Source organism: Pectinophora gossypiella, chromosome 15, assembly GCF_024362695.1.
Source record: "Pectinophora gossypiella chromosome 15, ilPecGoss1.1, whole genome shotgun sequence".
Lineage (NCBI taxonomy): Eukaryota > Metazoa > Arthropoda > Insecta > Lepidoptera > Gelechiidae > Pectinophora > Pectinophora gossypiella.
The window spans coordinates 385,269-404,777 of record NC_065418.1 but is presented as its reverse complement, the minus strand read 5'-3'; the positions used below and the strand labels follow the sequence as shown (position 1 = coordinate 404,777).

The 19,509-nt window shown below is 38.3% G+C and overlaps 1 protein-coding gene across 1 annotated transcript; it reads left to right on the top strand.

The window, feature by feature from the left end:
- Positions 1-198: 198 nt before the first annotated feature.
- On the top strand, positions 199-16,791 carry LOC126373142 (Golgi resident protein GCP60). The gene is made up of 11 exons (XM_050019166.1): positions 199-376; positions 1,734-1,947; positions 2,682-2,750; positions 3,026-3,130; positions 8,005-8,137; positions 9,473-9,606; positions 9,697-9,779; positions 10,109-10,297; positions 13,321-13,431; positions 14,896-15,029; positions 16,395-16,791. Exons 1-11 carry the CDS (start codon positions 232-234, stop codon positions 16,509-16,511), a joined length of 1,434 nt encoding a protein of 477 aa, XP_049875123.1. The 5' UTR covers positions 199-231; the 3' UTR covers positions 16,512-16,791.
- Positions 16,792-19,509: the final 2,718 nt, after the last annotated feature.

The window sequence follows — 19,509 nt, the reverse complement described above, 5'->3', positions numbered from 1 at the left end:
CCATTCTGCAGTTCTGCACGGTTACAGCCATCCATGTCACGTCGCGGCCAATTACGGTTCCTGAATAGACCGCTTTAACCTGTTTGCTTATCAGTATTGCCACTTTTTATCGATTAACTAAGGACTTATCTAACGACATTCATAAATATGCTTCAACACGTCAGTGTCATTTGTCATACGAAAATCGCGAAAAATCCATTTTTCAATTAAATATCAGTAAAAAATATAAAAATGGGTAGCAAAATTGAAACGAATTGCAAAGTGGATCCAGTAAAAGTTCCTTTGGAAACCGACCAAGGTATTATTGAGAGTGAAGAGAGAAAATGGGGGATACCGCTTAAAGACGTGTATAAGTATGGACTTGCGTTTTATAAAGGTAATTTTTTGAAAATAATGTTTTCTGCGCTCGGTGTTTCGATAAATGTTGTTCATAAATTATCCCTCTCTATGTTACTTTAATAGTTGGACAAGTTGTGTTGATGCTTTCTTGGTAGTTAAGTCTTATGTTCTGCTAATGCACTCGCGGGGATGGTCGATGTTTCGCTTGTTTTCCATACATGTTTAGAAATGCAATATCTTACAGTATTCCCATTATTGTGCACATTTGTAAATTTCAATGAATCAGGGATCATGTAATCTGTATTGCTTGTGTGCTGAAAATAAAAAAAAAAACACATTAATCAGGGCACTAAAACCCGACAGTACGAAAGCAGGGTTGCTATCAAATTTATATAATACGAGAACATGAAACCATTTATAAAGTTATATCGAAAAGAAGAAACATAAATGATTTATTTCTGTTTAGGACACCACAATACAAACAACAAAAATACACAAACAATTATTCAACAATATACAAACACTTAACATTAATGCGTATGTGAGCCCCCACTACTATGCTATGCCACTGCAATAAAGGCCCCGCTGCTATGGGAGCAATAAATAAGTACTGTTATGAACATTATGTTCAATGTTCATTCTTCAATGTTCTGTTACATATGATTCAATTATTTTCAAAATTGGGATATTTTTGGAAAGGTAATATACAAACAGTGTTCTTAATTACTCCGACTATTTACATTTATAATGGTTGTAAGAATGTATAGGTATATATTTTGTATTGTATACATAAGGTAGGTACTTAAGTATTAACAACTGTAACAATTTTGGTTGAATTCTCACTTTGACTTAAGATTTACACTTTGATTAAGTGAATTTGTAATTCTTTTGAGAAATAAATCTTTAACCTGACTTCCGATAACTTTTTTTTTATACTGGATTTGACTTTGATTTATCTTTGATTGAGCGGTACACAGCCTTAGGCATAGTTGTGAAGTAAAATAAAATAATTGTTAAGAAAGGGATAGCGACAAAATGATTATTTCTGAAGTAAGGTAGAAAATCTAGAAAAAGGTACAAAATGGGTCATATCTCCTAAACCGTAAATAATTGCTGAACATACATGGGGGTGTTTCTGGTAGCTAATGAGCCCCTCTATCTAATTTTTCATTTTGAACCTGAACTTCTGGGCCACCCTGTATATGTATATACTCTTCCTCTATCAGTTTATATATTTGAATTTTAAAATTGGACACTTTTAGTCAGTCAGATTTGAATCTTTGGTTACTTATTTCCGTATTTACTTATTTCCTAATTTCCTTACATAATTATATAAGGAAATAATTATGTCCTTATTTCCTTTTGTTCTTATTTACTTATTTATTTACTTCTAGATAAGGAGGGTAAAGCCCTGCACCTCAGCTATGAAGATAGGCTGAAACTGGTAGCGTACACGCAGCAGACAGCACACGGGCCTCTGGACCCACACTCGGCGTCTCCGCTCGGGGTGCTCGACGTGATCGGGCGGGACAGACGGGCGGCCTGGCAAGCTCTCGGACAAATGACACAGATACAAGCTATGGCTGGATTTGTTCATACTCTCGACAGGTAACATTAAATACACCTGTATTAAATAGGGCCCTCGCCTATGGCGACTTTTTGCAGCGATGCTGTGGCGCGTTTGTATCGATACAGTCGCGATGCGATCGCTAGCAGCGGTGTGCCCTCCCTGTAATAAACACGATTCGCTATAAATAAACAAACTCGGTTCTCCCTCACGCGCCACTCATTCTTCTCGGTATCGTCAACACGGTCGCGTGTTTGCATCGGTACAATCGCGATGCTATAGCGCGTTGTAATACGACTAAAGACTGTACACAAGTCGGCCGAGACAAACAAAACCGGTCCAGGTGGGGTTTCACAGATGAGACGGGCCTTCAGTGTGGAGCAGCTCCGCAGACCATATCCCACCGAATCGCATGTCCATTGTGCCCTGAAACCTGCATGCGGGAGGACTTAATGAGAGCTCCCGCCCTTGCTATTCCCGTGGCAGCATTTTGGGCTGATAAATATAAGAAAATTATATCGTCACCTTATAGTGAAGACCAGTAAGTACTTTTTCGAAAAATCACATTCTGATGTGATTTACATTCGGTATAAATTGAGACCACTTTTTACTTGGAACGAAAGTAGCGTGTTATTGCGAGGTTTTGTTCAAAAAGGTGCTTAACTGGTCTTCAATGTAACTCGACGAATATTTGTATTTCAACAGGTCTAGGTAAAACAAATATCCACTCATATCACTAATAAATAACTAATAACGAAATATTATCGCTTTGCAGGTTGTGTCCTCTGTTTAAGCCATACTTGGAAGCAATTCAAAAGGATTTAGAAAACAAAAAACAGCAAGAGTAAGTTTGCCAAACACTTTTGTTCCGATAAACATGTACCGCGCTTTCATACACGATCTGTGTGTCTCTCTCTCATACTCACACTTTGTCTCTCTGTTTCATACTCACACTCTGTGTCTATCTCCCTCTCTCTCTCACACACACACACACGCACGCACGCACGCACGCACACACGCACGCACGCACGCACACACGCACGCACGCACGCACGCACGCACGCACACACCCACGCACACCGCCAAATTTATTCTTTTATTGCGCTGGTGTCGTTGCAGGGTGAGGAAGGAACAAGAGGAACGTTCCCGCGCGGAGCTGCAGGAGCGAGTGTTGCTGGAGAAGCAGAAGCAGATGAACAACAAGCACTCCGAGGAGGCACAAGTGTTAGTATAGTACTTAATTAATCTCCTTCAATTCAGTGAGGGACTTTCGAGGCCAAATTTCCCAAAAAAATTGATGGAGATTTAACATGATAATTAATTACCTATTTTCCCATTGCTAGTATAGAATTATGTAGCTACCTATATTGCTTCTCTTTATTTCGATCAGAATAATAACGGGTGGAAGACGTAATTGTGCCTGGGTGTAATAAAAACTTAAAAAGGGTCTTCATTTAAACTCAAAAACAAAGATGAAAGAAGCATATGTCTGTTATCCATGAAATTAGAAGGTTAAACGAAGAAAAAACTGTACATAGAGCCATCTATATCGATTTTTAGTAACATAATTCTATTTAATACATACATACATACATAAACTCACGCCCGTAATCCCTAATGGGGTGGGCAGAGCCACAAGTAATCAAAGACAACTTGCAGCCACTGTTGATACGAAGTCCAAAGATGGATATGATGAACCTTATGGTGATAATAATCACTGATTATATTTCAATATATATTATATAACATTTTACAATAGCTGCAATGCGCGGTAAGAACTAATTCTTACCGCGCATTGCAGCTATTTTTATTTATATTATATTATATATAGCTACAAACCCACTGACTGACTGACTGACTGACATAGTTGTTCTCCCAGAAGGAGCGTCGGGGGGTCAAAATGATGTATGGGGGGTATGATCGGGACCTCCCGGTGAGTATGGGAAAACTTCCAGATCTTGGAAAACTGCTCCGCATCAGGGACACACCCTACAGTCTGGCGAAACTATCACACCTGGGACGATTCTTTTTTCGCAAAACCTATTTAATTCCTGGTCAAATTCAATTGTGGGTCAAAAAAAATCAAAATGGCGGAAAAACAAGATGGCCGCCATACTAAATTTTGTTTTTCCAGAAAATGTCTCGGGAGCAAAAACAATGTATGGTAGCGTAATCGAAAGGTCATTTTGAGTATGTAAATACTTCTTGATCTTCAGGAACTGCTCCGCATCAGGGAGGCACCCTACGGCCTGGCGAAACTATCACATCTGGATCAATTTTTTTTTCGCAGGATGTATTTAAATCTTGGTCAAATCTATTCGCCGACGAAAAAAAGTCAAAATGGCGGAAAAACAAGATGGCCGCCATACAAAATTTTGGTTTTTCCCGAAAATGCCTCGGGGTTAAAAATGATGTATGAGGAATGTGATCGAAACGTCATGTTGAGTACGAGTATACTTCAAGGTTTTCGAAAACTGCTCCGCATCAGGGAGACACCCTACGGCCTGGCGAAACTATCGCACCTAGAACATTTTTGTTTTCACGATACCTATTTAAATCTTTGTCAAATTTTATCGCCGGTCAAAAAAAAACAAAATGGCCGAAAATCAAGATGGCCGCCATACAAATTTTTCGTTTTTCCTGAAAATGCGTCAGGGATAAAAAATATGTATAAAGGTTTTGATCGGAACGTCATGTAGAGTACGAGTATACTTCAAGGTTTTCGAAAACTGCTCCGCATCAGGCAGACACCCTACGGCCTGGCGAAACTATCGCACCTAGAACATTTCTGTTTTCACGAAACCTATTTAAATCTTGGTCAAATTTTATCGCCGGTGAAAAAAAAAACAAAATGGCCGAAAACAAGATGGCCGCCATATAAATTTTTGTTTTTTCAGAAAATGTCTCGGGTGTAAAAAATATGTATAGGGGTGTGATCGGAACGTCATCTCGGAAAACTGCTCCGCATCAGGGAGACACCCTTCGGCCTGGCAAAACTATAGCAGCTAGAACTTTTTGATTTCACGAGACCTATTTTAGTCTTGGTCAAATTCTATCGCGGTAAAAAAATGGCGGGAAAACAAGACACGCGAGCAGCTTGCTGCGAGCGAACCACGCGACATCTAGTTATACTATATATAGCTACAAACCCATGTACCTATTGACTGACTGACTCACTGACATAATTGTTCTCCCAGAAGGAGCGTCGGGGGGTAAAAATGATGTATGGGGGGTGTGATCGGGACCTCCCGGTGAGTATGGGAAAACTTCCAGATCTTGGAAAACTGCTCCGCATCAGGGAGAGACCCTACGGCCTGGCGCAACTATTATAGCTGGATCAATTTTTTTTTCGCAAAACCTATTTAAATCTTGGTCAAATTCTATTGCGGGTGAAAAAAAATCAAAATGGCGGAAAAACAAGATGGCTGCCATACAAAAAATTGTTTTTCCAGAAAATGTCTCGGAAGTAAAAATGATGTATGGGAATGTAATCGGAGTGTCTTGTCGAGTACGGAAAATGTTCTCAATCTTCGAAAACTGCTCCGCATCAGGGAGACACCCTATGGCCTGGCTAAACTATCAAACATAGAACATTTTTTTTTCCACTAAACCTACTTAATTCCTGGTCAAATTCAATCGCTGGTGATAAAAAATCAAAATGGCGGAAAAACAAGATGGCCGCCATACAAATTTTTCAATATTCCTGAAAATGCCTCGGGGGTAAAAATGATGTATAGGAGGTGTGATCAAAACCTCAAGTTGAGTATGGAAATACTTCTCGATCTTTGAAAACTGCTCCGCATCAGGGAGACACCTTACGGCCTGGCGAAACTATCGCACCTGGAACTTTTTGGTTTTCACGAAACCTATTTAATTCTTGGTCAAATTTTATCCCTGGTGAAAAAAAAACAAAATGGCCGAAAAACAAGATGGCCGCCATACAAATTTTTGCTTTTCCAGAAAATGTCTCGGGGAAAATAACTGTGTATAGGGTTGTAATCGGAATGTCTTGTAAAGTATGGAAATATTTCTCGATCTTTGAAAGCTGCTCCGCATCAGGGTGGCACCCTACGGCTTGGCGAAACTATCGCATCTGGACCTTTTTTGTTTTCACAATACCTATTTAAATCTTGGTCAAATTTTATCGCCGGTGAAAAAAAAACAAAATGGCGGAAAAACAAGATGGCCGCCATATAAATTTTTGTTTTTCCAGAAAATGTCTCGGGTGTAAAAATGATGTATAGGGGAGTGATCGGAACATCATCTTGGAAAACTGCTCCGCATCAGGGAGACACCCTACGGCCTGGCAAAACTATCGCACCTGGAACATTTTTGATTTCACGAAACCTATTTAAATCTTGGTCAAATTTTATCGCCGGTGAAAAAAAAAACAAAATGGCCGAAAAACAAGACAGCCGCCATATAAATTTTTGTTTTTCCAGAAAATGTCTCGGGTGTAAAAATGATGTATAGGGGTGTGATCGGAACGTCATCTTGGAAAACTGCTCCGCATCAGGGAGACACCCTACGGCCTGGCAAAACTATAGCACCTAGAACTTTTTAGATTTCACGAGACATATTCGAGTCTTGGTCAAATTCAATCGTCGGCAAAAAACAAGATGGCCGCCATACAAAGTTTCGAACTAATACAGGACACGCGAGCAGCTTGCTGCGAGCGAACCACGCGACATCTAGTATATTATATAAAGCTACAAGCCCACTGACTGACTGACTGACTCACTGACTCACTGACAGGGTTGTTCTCCCAGAAGGAGTGTCGGGGGGTCAAAATGATGTATGGGGGGTGTGATTGGGACCTCCCTGTGAGTATGGGAAAACTTCCAGATCTTGGAAAACTGCTCCGCATCAGGGAGACGCCCTACAGTCTGGCGAAACTATCACACCTGGATCGATTCTTTTTTCACGAAACCTATTTAATTCTTGGTCAAATTCAATCACCGTTGAAAAAAAATCAAAATGGCGGAAAAACAAGATGGCCGCCATACAAAATTTCTTTTTTCTAGAAAATGTCTCGGAGGTAAAAATGATGTATGGGAGGTGTGATCGAAACGTCAAGCTGAGTATGGAGACACTTCTCTATCTTCAAATCTGCTCCGCATCAGGGAGACACCCTACGGCCTGGCCAAACTATCGCACCTAGAACATCATTTTTTCCACCAAGCCTTTTAAAATCTTGGTCAAATTTTATCGCCTGTGAAAAAAAAAACAAAATGGCGGAAATTCAAGATGGCCGCCATACAAATTTTTCGTTTTTCCTGAAAATGCCTCGGGGGTAAAAATTATGTATAGGAATGTGATCGGATCGTCATGTTGAGAATTTAAATACTGCTCAACCTTCAAAAACTGCTCCTCATCAGGGAGACACCCCACGGCCTGGCAAAACTATCGCACCTAAAACGATTCTTTTTTCACAAAACCTATTTAATTCTTGGTCAGATTTTACCGAAGTTGAAAAAAAAATCAAAATGGCGGAAAAACAAGATGGCCGCCATACAAAATTTTGTTTTTCCATAAAAATGTCTTAGAGGTAATAACAATGTATGGGGATGTAATCGGAATGTCATGTTGGGTATAGAAATACTTCTCGATCTTTGAAATCTGCTCCGCATCAGGGAGACACCCTACGGCCTGGCGCAACTATCGCACCTGGAACGATTCTTTTTCCGCAAAACCTATTTTAATCTTGGTCAAATTTTATTGTGGGTGAAAAAAAAACAAAATGGCGGAAAAACAAAATGGCCGCCATATAAATTTTTGTTTTTCCAGAAAATGTCTCGGGTGTAAAAATGATGTATAGGGGTGTGATCGGAACGTCATCTTGGAAAACTGCTCCGCATCAGAGTGACACCCTACGGCCTGGCAAAACTATAGCACCTAGAACTTTTTTGATTTCACGAAAACAAGATGGCCGCCATACAAAGCTTCGAACTAATACCGGACACGCGAGCAGCTTGCTGCGAGCGAACCACGCGACATCTAGTCTTTATAATACAGATCTAAATCTGTATTTAATTTATTTATTTATTTATAGGCCGGTCGATTCTTTTCTATCTAATATTAGGGATGCTTTGTTACAGGCAAAGAATAAAAGAAGCGTTGAACGCGCAGACGTACGAACAGTTCCTTGCGTACGCGCAGCAGCAGTTTCCGGGCAACTTCGACCAGCAGGCCGTGCTCATACGCCAGCTGCAGGACCAACACTACCAACAGGTACTTGACAAAGGTCTAAGCTCGTAGGGTAGTTGTCAATAATGAAAATAATTCATCATCCCCCTAGCATTATCCCGTTTTTCACAGGGTCTGCTTAGCTAACCTGAAGATTTGACAGGTCTGTGTTTTACAAAAGCGACTGCCTGTCTGACCTTCCAATTCAATAAAATTTTTGAAGTATGGCTTCTGTCATCTTTGACAATTTCCTCACGACAATAATAAAAATATTTTTTTGGCCATCTATAATTTTTTGGGGAATGTATCCGGGAAAGCCCCTTATTGAGCGGTCATATTTTAGTATTTACAATAGGCTGGTTTCCAACTAGTCAAATCAGTTACTTTTTACTAAACGTCAAAACACGAAATTACCATGGGATTTGTATATAAAAGTAACCTGCGACGTCAAAGAAAAACGTGACAAAACGTCGCACTTATTATTACATTTTTCTTTCTTAAAATTCTCATAAATAAGTTAAATTGAAAAATAAAACGTTTTTGTCTCCTTTAGATCTGCCTTTATTTAATTAGAATTTCATAATGTATCTTTGACCTAGGAACCTCACCAATAAAGAGTTCTCGTACAATCTAAGAATGCTGCAACTTGCTAATCCTCTGTACAGTCTGAATGAATTTTTTGACCTTTGCGAAACATCAAAATAATAATTTCGTTTTTATGCAATACATGATTTATTATGTATTTATTCCTATGACATATTATTGTAATTGTTATGTTGGTTAACTATATGTGCGTGTCTTACGGCTCGCGTACACCGAATCCGCCATCGGCCGAAGTACGCTCGGGCGTCATCGGCCGATCTCGGCCGATCAAATCAAACGTAAGTAAAAGAAAGAGCGCGCAAACACTGCTACTACCGACTTCGTCCGATAACGCCCGAAAACGGACGATCAACTGACGAGTCCGAACATGTTTGAATTTTTTGTCAGTTTTACCCGCTTCTTTCTGCGATCGAGTAGTGTTTTGGTGTTATGGTTACACCGGCAACGGCCGTTATCGTCTGCAGTGTATTCAGTTGATCGTCCGAGACAGTCGTCCGAACAGCTCCGACCCGAAAACGGCCGACGGATCGGTTTTGGTGTACGCGAACCGTTACTCTATAAGTGTTATAGTAATTATTGTTAATTTAAGAATAATTACTGTGTGAGCGTGTGTCTCTTATGGGATAATTACTGTGTGATAAATGTAATGTGGACTAAATAATTGAATACTGTACCTATTGTTACCTTAATTATATTAATTTGCATCTGATGTATATTATTGGTTATTTGCAATTAAATGAATTGAATTGAATACAATTTATTTTTTATCTCTTACAGTACATTCAGCAGTTGGCCATAGACCAGAGGTTGGCCAATTGCACCATTACAGACTCTGAGGACGCAGACCCTGTCATAGAAGAAACCGTGAAGGATTGTAACTTGAACGACACTGTGGCTACCGTGGACAACAAGTAAGTTGTCATCATGATACATCTAGCACAGGTGTAGTTCGATGCATGGTATAAGTAGACTATAGTTTATGTTATGTATTTATTTTCTAGATCAATGCAAACGTCAGACAAGGGCGACGCTGGTGATTTTACTGAAGAGTCGAGAGAAGATGATTCAGAGGGAGATGGCGATGGTAAGTCAATACAAGTTAGAGTGGGACCAATGATGTTTGCGAATATATGCCGTCGATATTAGCGAATGTAAAAACTGTACTGTAGTGTCTAGGGGGTTGAACCTGAAATTAAGGTTATTGATAAGTTCGTATTCACAAAATATTCGCACGTTTTTGCAAATGCGAAGGTCAAGTAATATGGGAATGCGAATATTCCTTACATCAATAGCACGCATTCAGCGATTCTGGAAATTAACCTGAACATAGAAACATACTTAAGACAGACTTTCTTTGATAATTGCTTTGAAGGAATGAGTTGGAATTAGAATTGTATTTGGGCATGTTCGCAGACGTGTTCCCGCCGGTGGAGGAGGCGCGCATGTGGACGTCAGCGTCGGTGGAGGAGTTCAAGGCGTCGGCGGGCGCGGGCGGCGGGCGGCTCACGGTGGGCCACGGGGAGACGCTCACCGTGCGCGTGCCCACGCACCCGAGGGCGCGCTGCCTGTGCTGGGAGTTCAGCACCGACCACTACGACATCGGTGAGGTCGCCTAAAAGCATAGCAATGGTGCTAATTCCTGTAAATACCATCTAATTTTATTTTAAGTTATATCTGTCCTTTTCTTATCCGCCGAAAAGGAAAGGGACGGGTAATCGACAAGCATAAAATTTATGGAACACACGTCAATTTTAAGCACAAATCTAAACCAACCGTCTAAAAATTTTACGTCAGTCAATAACCCGACACATTAATTTACTCATTCTTCCTAAAATTAAGAGCTGTGAATCATCCGTCCCTTTCCTTTTCGACGGATACGAAAATGACGGATATAACCTAAAATAAAATTAGGCGGTGTCTGCAGGAATCGGGGCCAATATCTATTTAAAAATGTTTAAAAATGCAACTTAGAAGACTAGCAGGCTAGCAGAATATTGAAGTCTTCATAAAAAAAAATACCTAAACAACACCAAATGTAGGTAGACAGTCGAAGTATTTGCTTACCAAACTGAACGCAAAAATTGTGTAAGTGCTGCATATGTTCTGTATATGCAAATATATAATAGCCTTATTTAGTCATTGGATTCTAAGGAAATAAATTACACTCAACTCAACTAGTTGCAAACCAAATATGGTTTTGGAGTCTGAATTAACAGATATTATGTTAATTCAAACTCCAAAACTAAATACTTATATCTAACGTTTGGTTCTAGGACAAAATAAAAATGTATACATACATTAATATTATTATCGTTTTTTAGGAGTCTTATTTTACCCAAAATGTAACAAAAGTAACGTTCTGGCAACACTGCAAAAAAAAAAACAACGATTGCGCCTGACGGAATCATGAGAGCAAATGTTTTGAAATTTAATGATACTAATGCTTCAGGCGTTTATATTAATAATTTATTAGTTTTAAAATTTCAAAGTTTGTTAATTTTTCTCTGAAATCTTATTACGAACATTTCCACGTATAAATTATTTTTTCATGTACAAAATTATCCGAATTATCGAAAAAGTAAATTTTGGCAATTTCTTGAGACGCCTTTTTTACAAACGTTATTTATATCTTTTATATTTATTCATATAAAATTCCGCCAAAATGGTCCTCTAGATAAATAAATGAATAATCTTATACAAGTTATTTCAAGGTTTTAAATGCATTCAGGGCGGAGTACTACCGGTTCTACCGATTCACGTATTTAGAATACGTGTATTTTGACAGTTTCTCTTGATATATCACCTTAACACTTTAACTGTCCATGCATTACATGTAATGCACTGAAGACCTAGCTCGGTGCGTCCGTGCATGACATATAATACACTATTAATCACCAAGAATAGTGTTGTTCCCGAGAAGCTTGAAAAATCAAACAAATCAATGTTATATTTTATTCAACCTGCTAAATAAAAGTAAAAGTAATACGTTTTATCTTTTAATGAAACAAAAATTAAAAAGGTTTTCTCTTACCAAATTTCAAGTAAAATAAATCTTTTTTTTTAACATTTTTAGTATGCAAATATTATTTGCATAACGATGATATGTAGTGACCACCTCCACATTCAATACAATATATTAAATTGAGTGACACAAACAAAATTAATGTTGCATCGTGGAACTATGTCACCTAAATCGTTCTTGGCATCATATATTTTTTTACAATCCTCACATTCGCCTGAAAACATAACTCCCTCGTCATTTAAGTACACCATTGTGTGAGATAGAAGCTTAAAAAATAGTTGTGTCCATATAATTCCTCATAAGCAACGAATTATATATGATACATATACGAATTATAATTCGTTGCTCATAAGTATATCCATGAAGCAGTCCGCGAATATAAATACGAGATCAACGGTTTAACCATATTTGTTACTTATAAAAGGGGACTATATTTTCTATCACCAAAATTTATATTTGTCATCAAGATGTATCACCTAATAAATAGATCTATCGCCACGAAATATTTTCGTTCTCAGATAAACAAAAATTGTTCCCAGGTATGAATTATCAAATTAATGTTAATATATGTGTAAAATAAGAGATCGATAACCAATAAAATTATATTGCATTACATGAATATAAACTTCGTTCTTATAATAACAGTTTTGTTACTTAAATAATAACTCTGTGCTCAGAATGGTAGATCTGTCACCAAATAAATCGATTATCGATCCCTGACTGCGACTCCTTTTTATTTGATATTTTGTCACCAATACAGTAGTAACATTTTATTTCGTTCAGATATTAAATTAATAGTATTCGTTACCAATTTAATACATCAATTTATAATTTTAATGAAAAAATGATCAAAGGGGCAGAGACAAATTGGCGCGCTTTAAAAATTGACCAATCCGGCCTCAACGATGGGTAGTAGGTAACTAGGTTCGATCACACGATGCGCGACGCGGGCGGCGTGCCATAAGCCAGCTATTTTAAACCAGCGCTGATTGTTCAGTGGTAATTATTTTAAACAATAAATATTGATTATATTGACTTTAATTGTTTTATTTACTACTCTGCTAAATATAATTTATACTACCAGTGGAAATTTAGAACCTTGGGAGTCTAGTTAAGTAGCAGAATCTTTTGGTTGAAACGATGATGACAACCCTAATTTTTTATTTGAACTTAATGCAATTTTCTAGTAACATAATATGATTTATTGGTAATCTCTTTAAATTAGTTTGTTTAAATACTTATTAGGACACACCTATTATAATACATACAAAAACATTTATTTGGTACTAGACCTTATATCTCAGGATTTTAGGTGATTTATTGTGGAACTGATTTTGCATTGTTTGGTGACTACATTTTGGTGACAGATCTACTATTTTGAGGACAAACCCTATTATTTAAGAAACACAAAACTAATTAAATTGGTGATAGCTTAAATGATACCCCTTATAAAATTGATCATGTTTCGACGTATTTGGACAACACTATTGGTCGACGATTGAAGTTCATACGTCCGTGCATTGCATATAATGCACTATTGGACGTATGGCAATTGTATAGACAATTGCCGTGGGACAGTCAAAGTGTTAATATTGTGGTGCAGGTTTCGGGTTGTACTTCGAGTGGAGCAAGTCCCCGACCACAGAAGTGACGATCCACGTGTCCGACAGTGACGAAGACGACGACGTGGACGATGACGGCTACGGTGACGAAGGTAGACAATTATTTATTCAAATTCCAACGGCATTTGCAATTTCTTTTTTTTGAAAATTTCCGACTCGTTTGGGACTTGACCCCGCAACTCTTGTCAAGCCGGAACGAGCGTGTTAACCACTACACCACCGGGTTCTCTTCCGGCCATGCGAAATTCTTTCTATGTATCAACATTAAGCCGAAGCTGGCCCATCTATTTAGAACATTGAATACTAATATTAATGTAGGAAAGTGGGAATACTATGGAAGGATAATGAATGGGGAATTTGATTGTTTATGGTATGAAAGGAGGATGGGACGTAAGGCAGTTTTTTAAAAAGTAAGAGAGGGGAGTCTTTGGTGCGATGTCGGTAGAGGATTTTATTTTAATGTAAGGTGTGTAAAATTTAAGGAGTAAACATTTAAAATATCCCGTGTTATTTCTACATTCCACATTAATTAGACCAATAAGTCTACAGTTACATACCAACTTATCGTAATTTCTTCGGCAATAACAGCAATTTTTTTTTCTAATTCCTTTATTATTATTAGGTATTTATAGTTGTCTGTTAGAATAATACTACGTATGGTAGAAAGGACACGTCCCGCACCAATGCGAGGTCCCTCACCTCACCCCCGGATTTTGTTACCGCGAGAGTCACCAAGTTCCTAAATGAAGCTTATATTTTATGGTGATTAATAAAAAGTTAAAATATTTCACTTTATCCTTGTCTTGGGCGTACTGGCGTAAGTTGTGCTGCATCGATGTGTTATAGTGTTATGTCTGATTGTTAAAATTAAGTTCTGTGCAAAGTATATTTGATTCACAACCACTTTAGATTTATCCGCTGACGTAGTGGCGGACCGAAAGCTTTTGTAAATAAAAACACTAACGGCCTCTGTGGTCCAGTGTTTGAGCGTTGGACTCACTAACCGGAGGCCCCGAGTTCGTATTTCAGTGGGGACATAACCACAAAAATTACTTTGTGGTTCCTAGTTTGGTTAGGACATTACAGGCTGATCACCTGATTGTTCGAAAGTAAGATGATCCGTGCTTCATAAGGCACGTTAAGCCGTTCGTCCCGGGTACTACTTACTGATGTAAGTAAGTAGTCGTTACATGAGCCATGTCAGGGGCCTTTGGCGGCTCAATAGTAACCCTGACACCAGGGTTGATGACGTTGGTACTCCACCTCACAACTCATACGATAGAAGAAGAACCAAATATTATAAACGTGTTGAATACAAGGCAAGTTCGGTGAACCGTAGGTACTTTAGTTCACATGTAGTCGTCAGCCGGGTTTGCATGACAACTGCGCCGCGCGCGGCGCGAATTGAACGCTTCGACCAATAAACGATACGAATGCTATCTACGTAGATGGACGTCAAACGGTTATTGGTCGAAAGACTGGATTATAATACGCGCCGTGCGCGGTTACCGTGCAGAGCCTACCGGTTGTGTAATGTATGTACCGTTGTGCCCCAGAGGGCGCCGCCCCGGGCGCGGAGCCCCGCGCCCCCGGCGACCCCGAGCTGGGCGCGGGGCGGCGCGCGCTGGCCGCCGCCAAGCCGCCCGTGTCGCAGGTCGTGCCCGTGTACCGCCGGGACTGCCACACAGAGGTAACCTGCCGCCGTCAACCAGCAATACCCGCAGTTAGTCACATCGTAACGAAAACTTTGAGAGATGATTCAGCTCATGCTTCTGAGTTGATATCAAGTGGAATTTCGCGTCGCAAAAGTATGGAACGGATAATAATATACAAAAAAAAAAAACAATATTTTCATGAAATTTCCGAAAGGAAATTTCACGTGATATCAACTCAGAATCGTGGTCTGAATCATCCCCCTCAATATTCGTTACGGTGTAACTAACACCCATACGTACTTGTACGGACGACATCGTAACGAATACTGAGGGGGATGATTCAGCTCATTATTCAGAGTTAATACAAATCGAATTCTCCATCGCGAAGTTATAAAATTAAAAATAATTTGAAACACAAAAAGACATGAATTCTGAGATGGAAAATTCCACTTGATATTAACTCAGAATAAATGAGCTGAATCACCTCCTCAGTATTCGTTACGATGCCACTAACATCCTGTATATTAGAAAGGACATCGTCACAATTCCAACCCCTTTCCCGAAAGCAAATATTCGATAAATAATAACATGCTCACTCTGTTGTCTAGTGGTTAGAGCGTCGGACTCACAATCTGAACGTTCGGGTTCGATTCCCGATGGTGACATTGTCGAAATCACTTTGTGAGACTGACCTTTGTTTGGCTACGCCTGCAGGTTAGACTTATCTGATTGTCGGGAAAAGTAAGATGATTCCGTGCTTCGGAAGGTACGTTAAACCGTTGGTCCCGGGCTACTAGTCCAAACACCTTCACCAACTCGCAGTAGACCAGAGTGGTGTATGCTCCGTACCCCCTCCGGGTCTTTGAGGGGATGCCTGTGTCGCAGAGTGGAAACTCTGCACATACTGTGACCTCTCCTTTTTACCGTCAATCATTTTAAATTTCGAAATTCTCATTCAATCCCACAATTCCTTTTATTCTGCTCTGACTCATTACATCCTCGACCTTGATAAGACTAACATCTATATTGTTTAACTGTGGCCGTGTCCATTGCATCTTATTTTCTTTGTATGTCTTTATATTTTCTTATGAAATTGTGGGCACTCATTGTCTTCACTTATTACTTTTTTTTTAAGATACAAATGCTGTATTATGACTGTGTGTTGTCCAAAAAAAAAAAAAATTGTATTCTATATATTATCGTTCAACTGTGACTAAGTTCCTGTTTGTGAAGTGCCATAAACTGTTTACTGTTCGACTCCTGCCTTACTACTACTACTTCCTTCTCCTGTAGTACTTATTCTGTCAGCACGTCGGGATTCCGGGCCCAGCTGTGCCCAGCAGTGAGACGTATGTAGGCTATTTATGTTATAAAATAATAATTATTAATAATAATTTCAGGTGTACGCCGGGTCACACACATACCCCGGGGAAGGAGTGTACCTGCTCAAGTTCGACAACACATACAGCCTGTGGCGGTCTAAAACGTTATACTACAAGGTTTACTACACACAGTAATAGATATACTATTAAATGTACCATTTGTAATGTAAAATACATGACAAATATATCGTTGAGGATAGTTTACATTACAATTCTGGTGAATATAGACAACGGCGTGGACTCGTTTAGACGCAAACTGGGTTTAAAGCTTAACCGTTCTAAATCTAAACCAGTGGCACGTTATGGAGTAGTTCTTCGAACACCGGAAGTCAATATTGCCGTAAACGAAAAAATGGCGGCGGAAAGCAATTGGCAATTTGGGCGGCAGGCAAGAAGGAAACAACTGCCTATTTTTACTAAAAAAAGTAGCATGGAAGAAACTATGAAACCAAAAAATTTCGAACATCGACAAATGACGCAAAAATATCGTAGAATCTTTGGTCATAAATCCAATTTTGTCTTTTTTTTATGTCGCCTACTTACGTAAGTTCTGACTGCATTTATGACCAAAGATTCTAGGATATTTTTGCGTCATTTGCCGGTGTTCGATATTCTACCCTAGATGGCCGTTTTGACACTTTACAATAGTGACGTAATAAGTCGACTTTTTTTATCGAAAATATATAATGAAATACTTGCATTTATAAGTTTTTGGATAAAGAATTAGTATTATTAAAAAGTAGTTTTATGACCGACTGTACGTCACTACTGTCAATAAAGTGCAGCTATTTGGTTTTTGACGTAGTTATTAATGAATACGAAATTTGAAGAGCAGGGCAAACGTCAAAACGGCCAGTGTGTCACCGGTTTAGCTCTATTTCTTTCTTACGCTCATCATAAGTGAAGGACAGCACCATTTTCTGAGCTATCAGACTTACGACATAATTAAATTATGTAGATAAGCATATAAGAGCGCATCTTAGGCGCTCCTAGATTGGAAATTTGTCGCCATGGCCCAAGCTGGAAGGATATTATTATTATATATTTACCAGTATTAAAGAATAGTAAATTATCCGCAACGGTTCGTAATGAGAGGTTTCCAATTACACATTACAAATATACCTTTTGAATAGATAGCGTTACTAGTGGTATCGCCAAAGAGTATAATGGTGCTAATTTCAGCAGACACCTAATTTTACTTAGTTATATCTGTCATTTTCTTATCCACCGAAAAGAAAAGGGACGGATCGAAAGGCTAAACAAACAAAATTTTCAAAATGGTCTCTTCAAAATTGTACAATTGCGTATAACCCAAACTATATTGAATTGAGCACGCTATAAGCGGGTGTAAACCAGCGAGATGCCTATTTGATTCATCCGGGTTATTGTTAACGTTTAAAAAAATAACCGCTGTCAATCATCCGTCTGGTATACCTAAAAATAAAATTAAATGGTGTGTGCTGGAATCGGCATGTCAAATTGGAAACCCCGCGAGATGACGAGCGATTTCATTCGAAAATCGAAAGCAGTGATTATTTTAATTTCTCTTTAAGTTAATTTATTTAAATAAATATTTTAAAGATAAAATTATATAAAAGCTACAGTATACACACAGTTTCTCTTCGTCGTTCCCTTACTGCTGAGAATCGCGACCACAGGTTATGGATTTCCACTCAGTACGGCTATATGCTGCGTGGACCACACACAGTTACACACAGTTTACACTTGCATAAATATTTTTTACAATTAGATAGCAACATACATAACATAAACAGCCTATATAGGTACGATCCACCGCCGGGTGTGAACTGGAGGGGGTATGGTACCAAAACTTTATGTACATATAGTTTATTCTTAATACAATAGCAAAACATCGTTTTAATGGCGGCATATCAATTATACAATATTTTTTTTTCCTTTTGCCCATTTGAGGGTCAGGCTAAGATCATAAGACCATGCTGCCTTGTCTTCAGTACAATTATACAATAAGCTTCATAAGTCCAATTAGAGTCTCGCAAAGTGATAGATTGACAGGTTGAACTTAAGTCCTTCTGATTACGAGTCGTTTCTATGATAGACCAAAAACACCAAAAGTATGAATTTTATAACTTTTGAATAAGGAGATGCTACAGCAAACATATTTCCATTTACTTCATTCCACTTGGCAATGGTGAGCGCACTTGCACAGGCACCTTAAAAATATTTTAAGTTGCACCTAACTTTTTCTATAAACAAAACAGTTATTTTTTACATTACAAAACAAATCTTATAGTTAAAATAACAATTTTACAAATAATTATAATATAAAAAAACAGCACAATAAAAATAATAATAATAATAATGATAAAGGAAAAATATATAAAATCTATTCAAACAACCCTCCTCTCAGAGACCTCTCCCCTGTACAAAAGTGCCCATAATGCTTTCTTATCTTTGTAAAATACATAGTTTATCTTGCTAGATTTTGTACAGAACAATCAAATTGAACATCTTTTTTAAAACCTAAGATATTTGCCACATATTTTTAATTTGCGGTAAGTAATCTCTTTTAAAAAAAAGGGTTCCTTATATTTTTTCTTCATTTAAAAAACATTCACAAATCACATGAAGGTTTTATTAACTAGATTATCATTCCAAATTATTTTTTCATATCAACAAACGGAAACTTAGGATTGTTCGAAAATTGATTTTTTGATACCTACTACGGTTTTTATTTTCTCAACCTGGCGGATGTGGTTGTAAGATTAAGCGCTCTTTGCCATAACCTAAAAAAAGCAATTTGGATGATAGGCGGAAAATTTCGAGCAAACTGAAAAGGACAACTCGGCGCTGACTGCTGAGGATGGGAGTCAAAAGTGTCCGTTTCTATGTTAAAAAAATGATTATAACTTGCGATTGGAATAAACTATGGTTAAGTGTGACAATACACGTCGGAGTCTGCGCATCCCATAACGTATCCGGCGAGTTTATGTATGTATGTCAAATAGAGACACAACAGGCAGATATATTGCCTAGGCTGCTATTTCACTTCATTTTTTTTTAACGTGGAACATACTTGTACTTAATTAGACAAGAACCTGTATAATATAATTATGACATTGAAACAGTGAGCTTGGGAACTTTTTACAAAAAT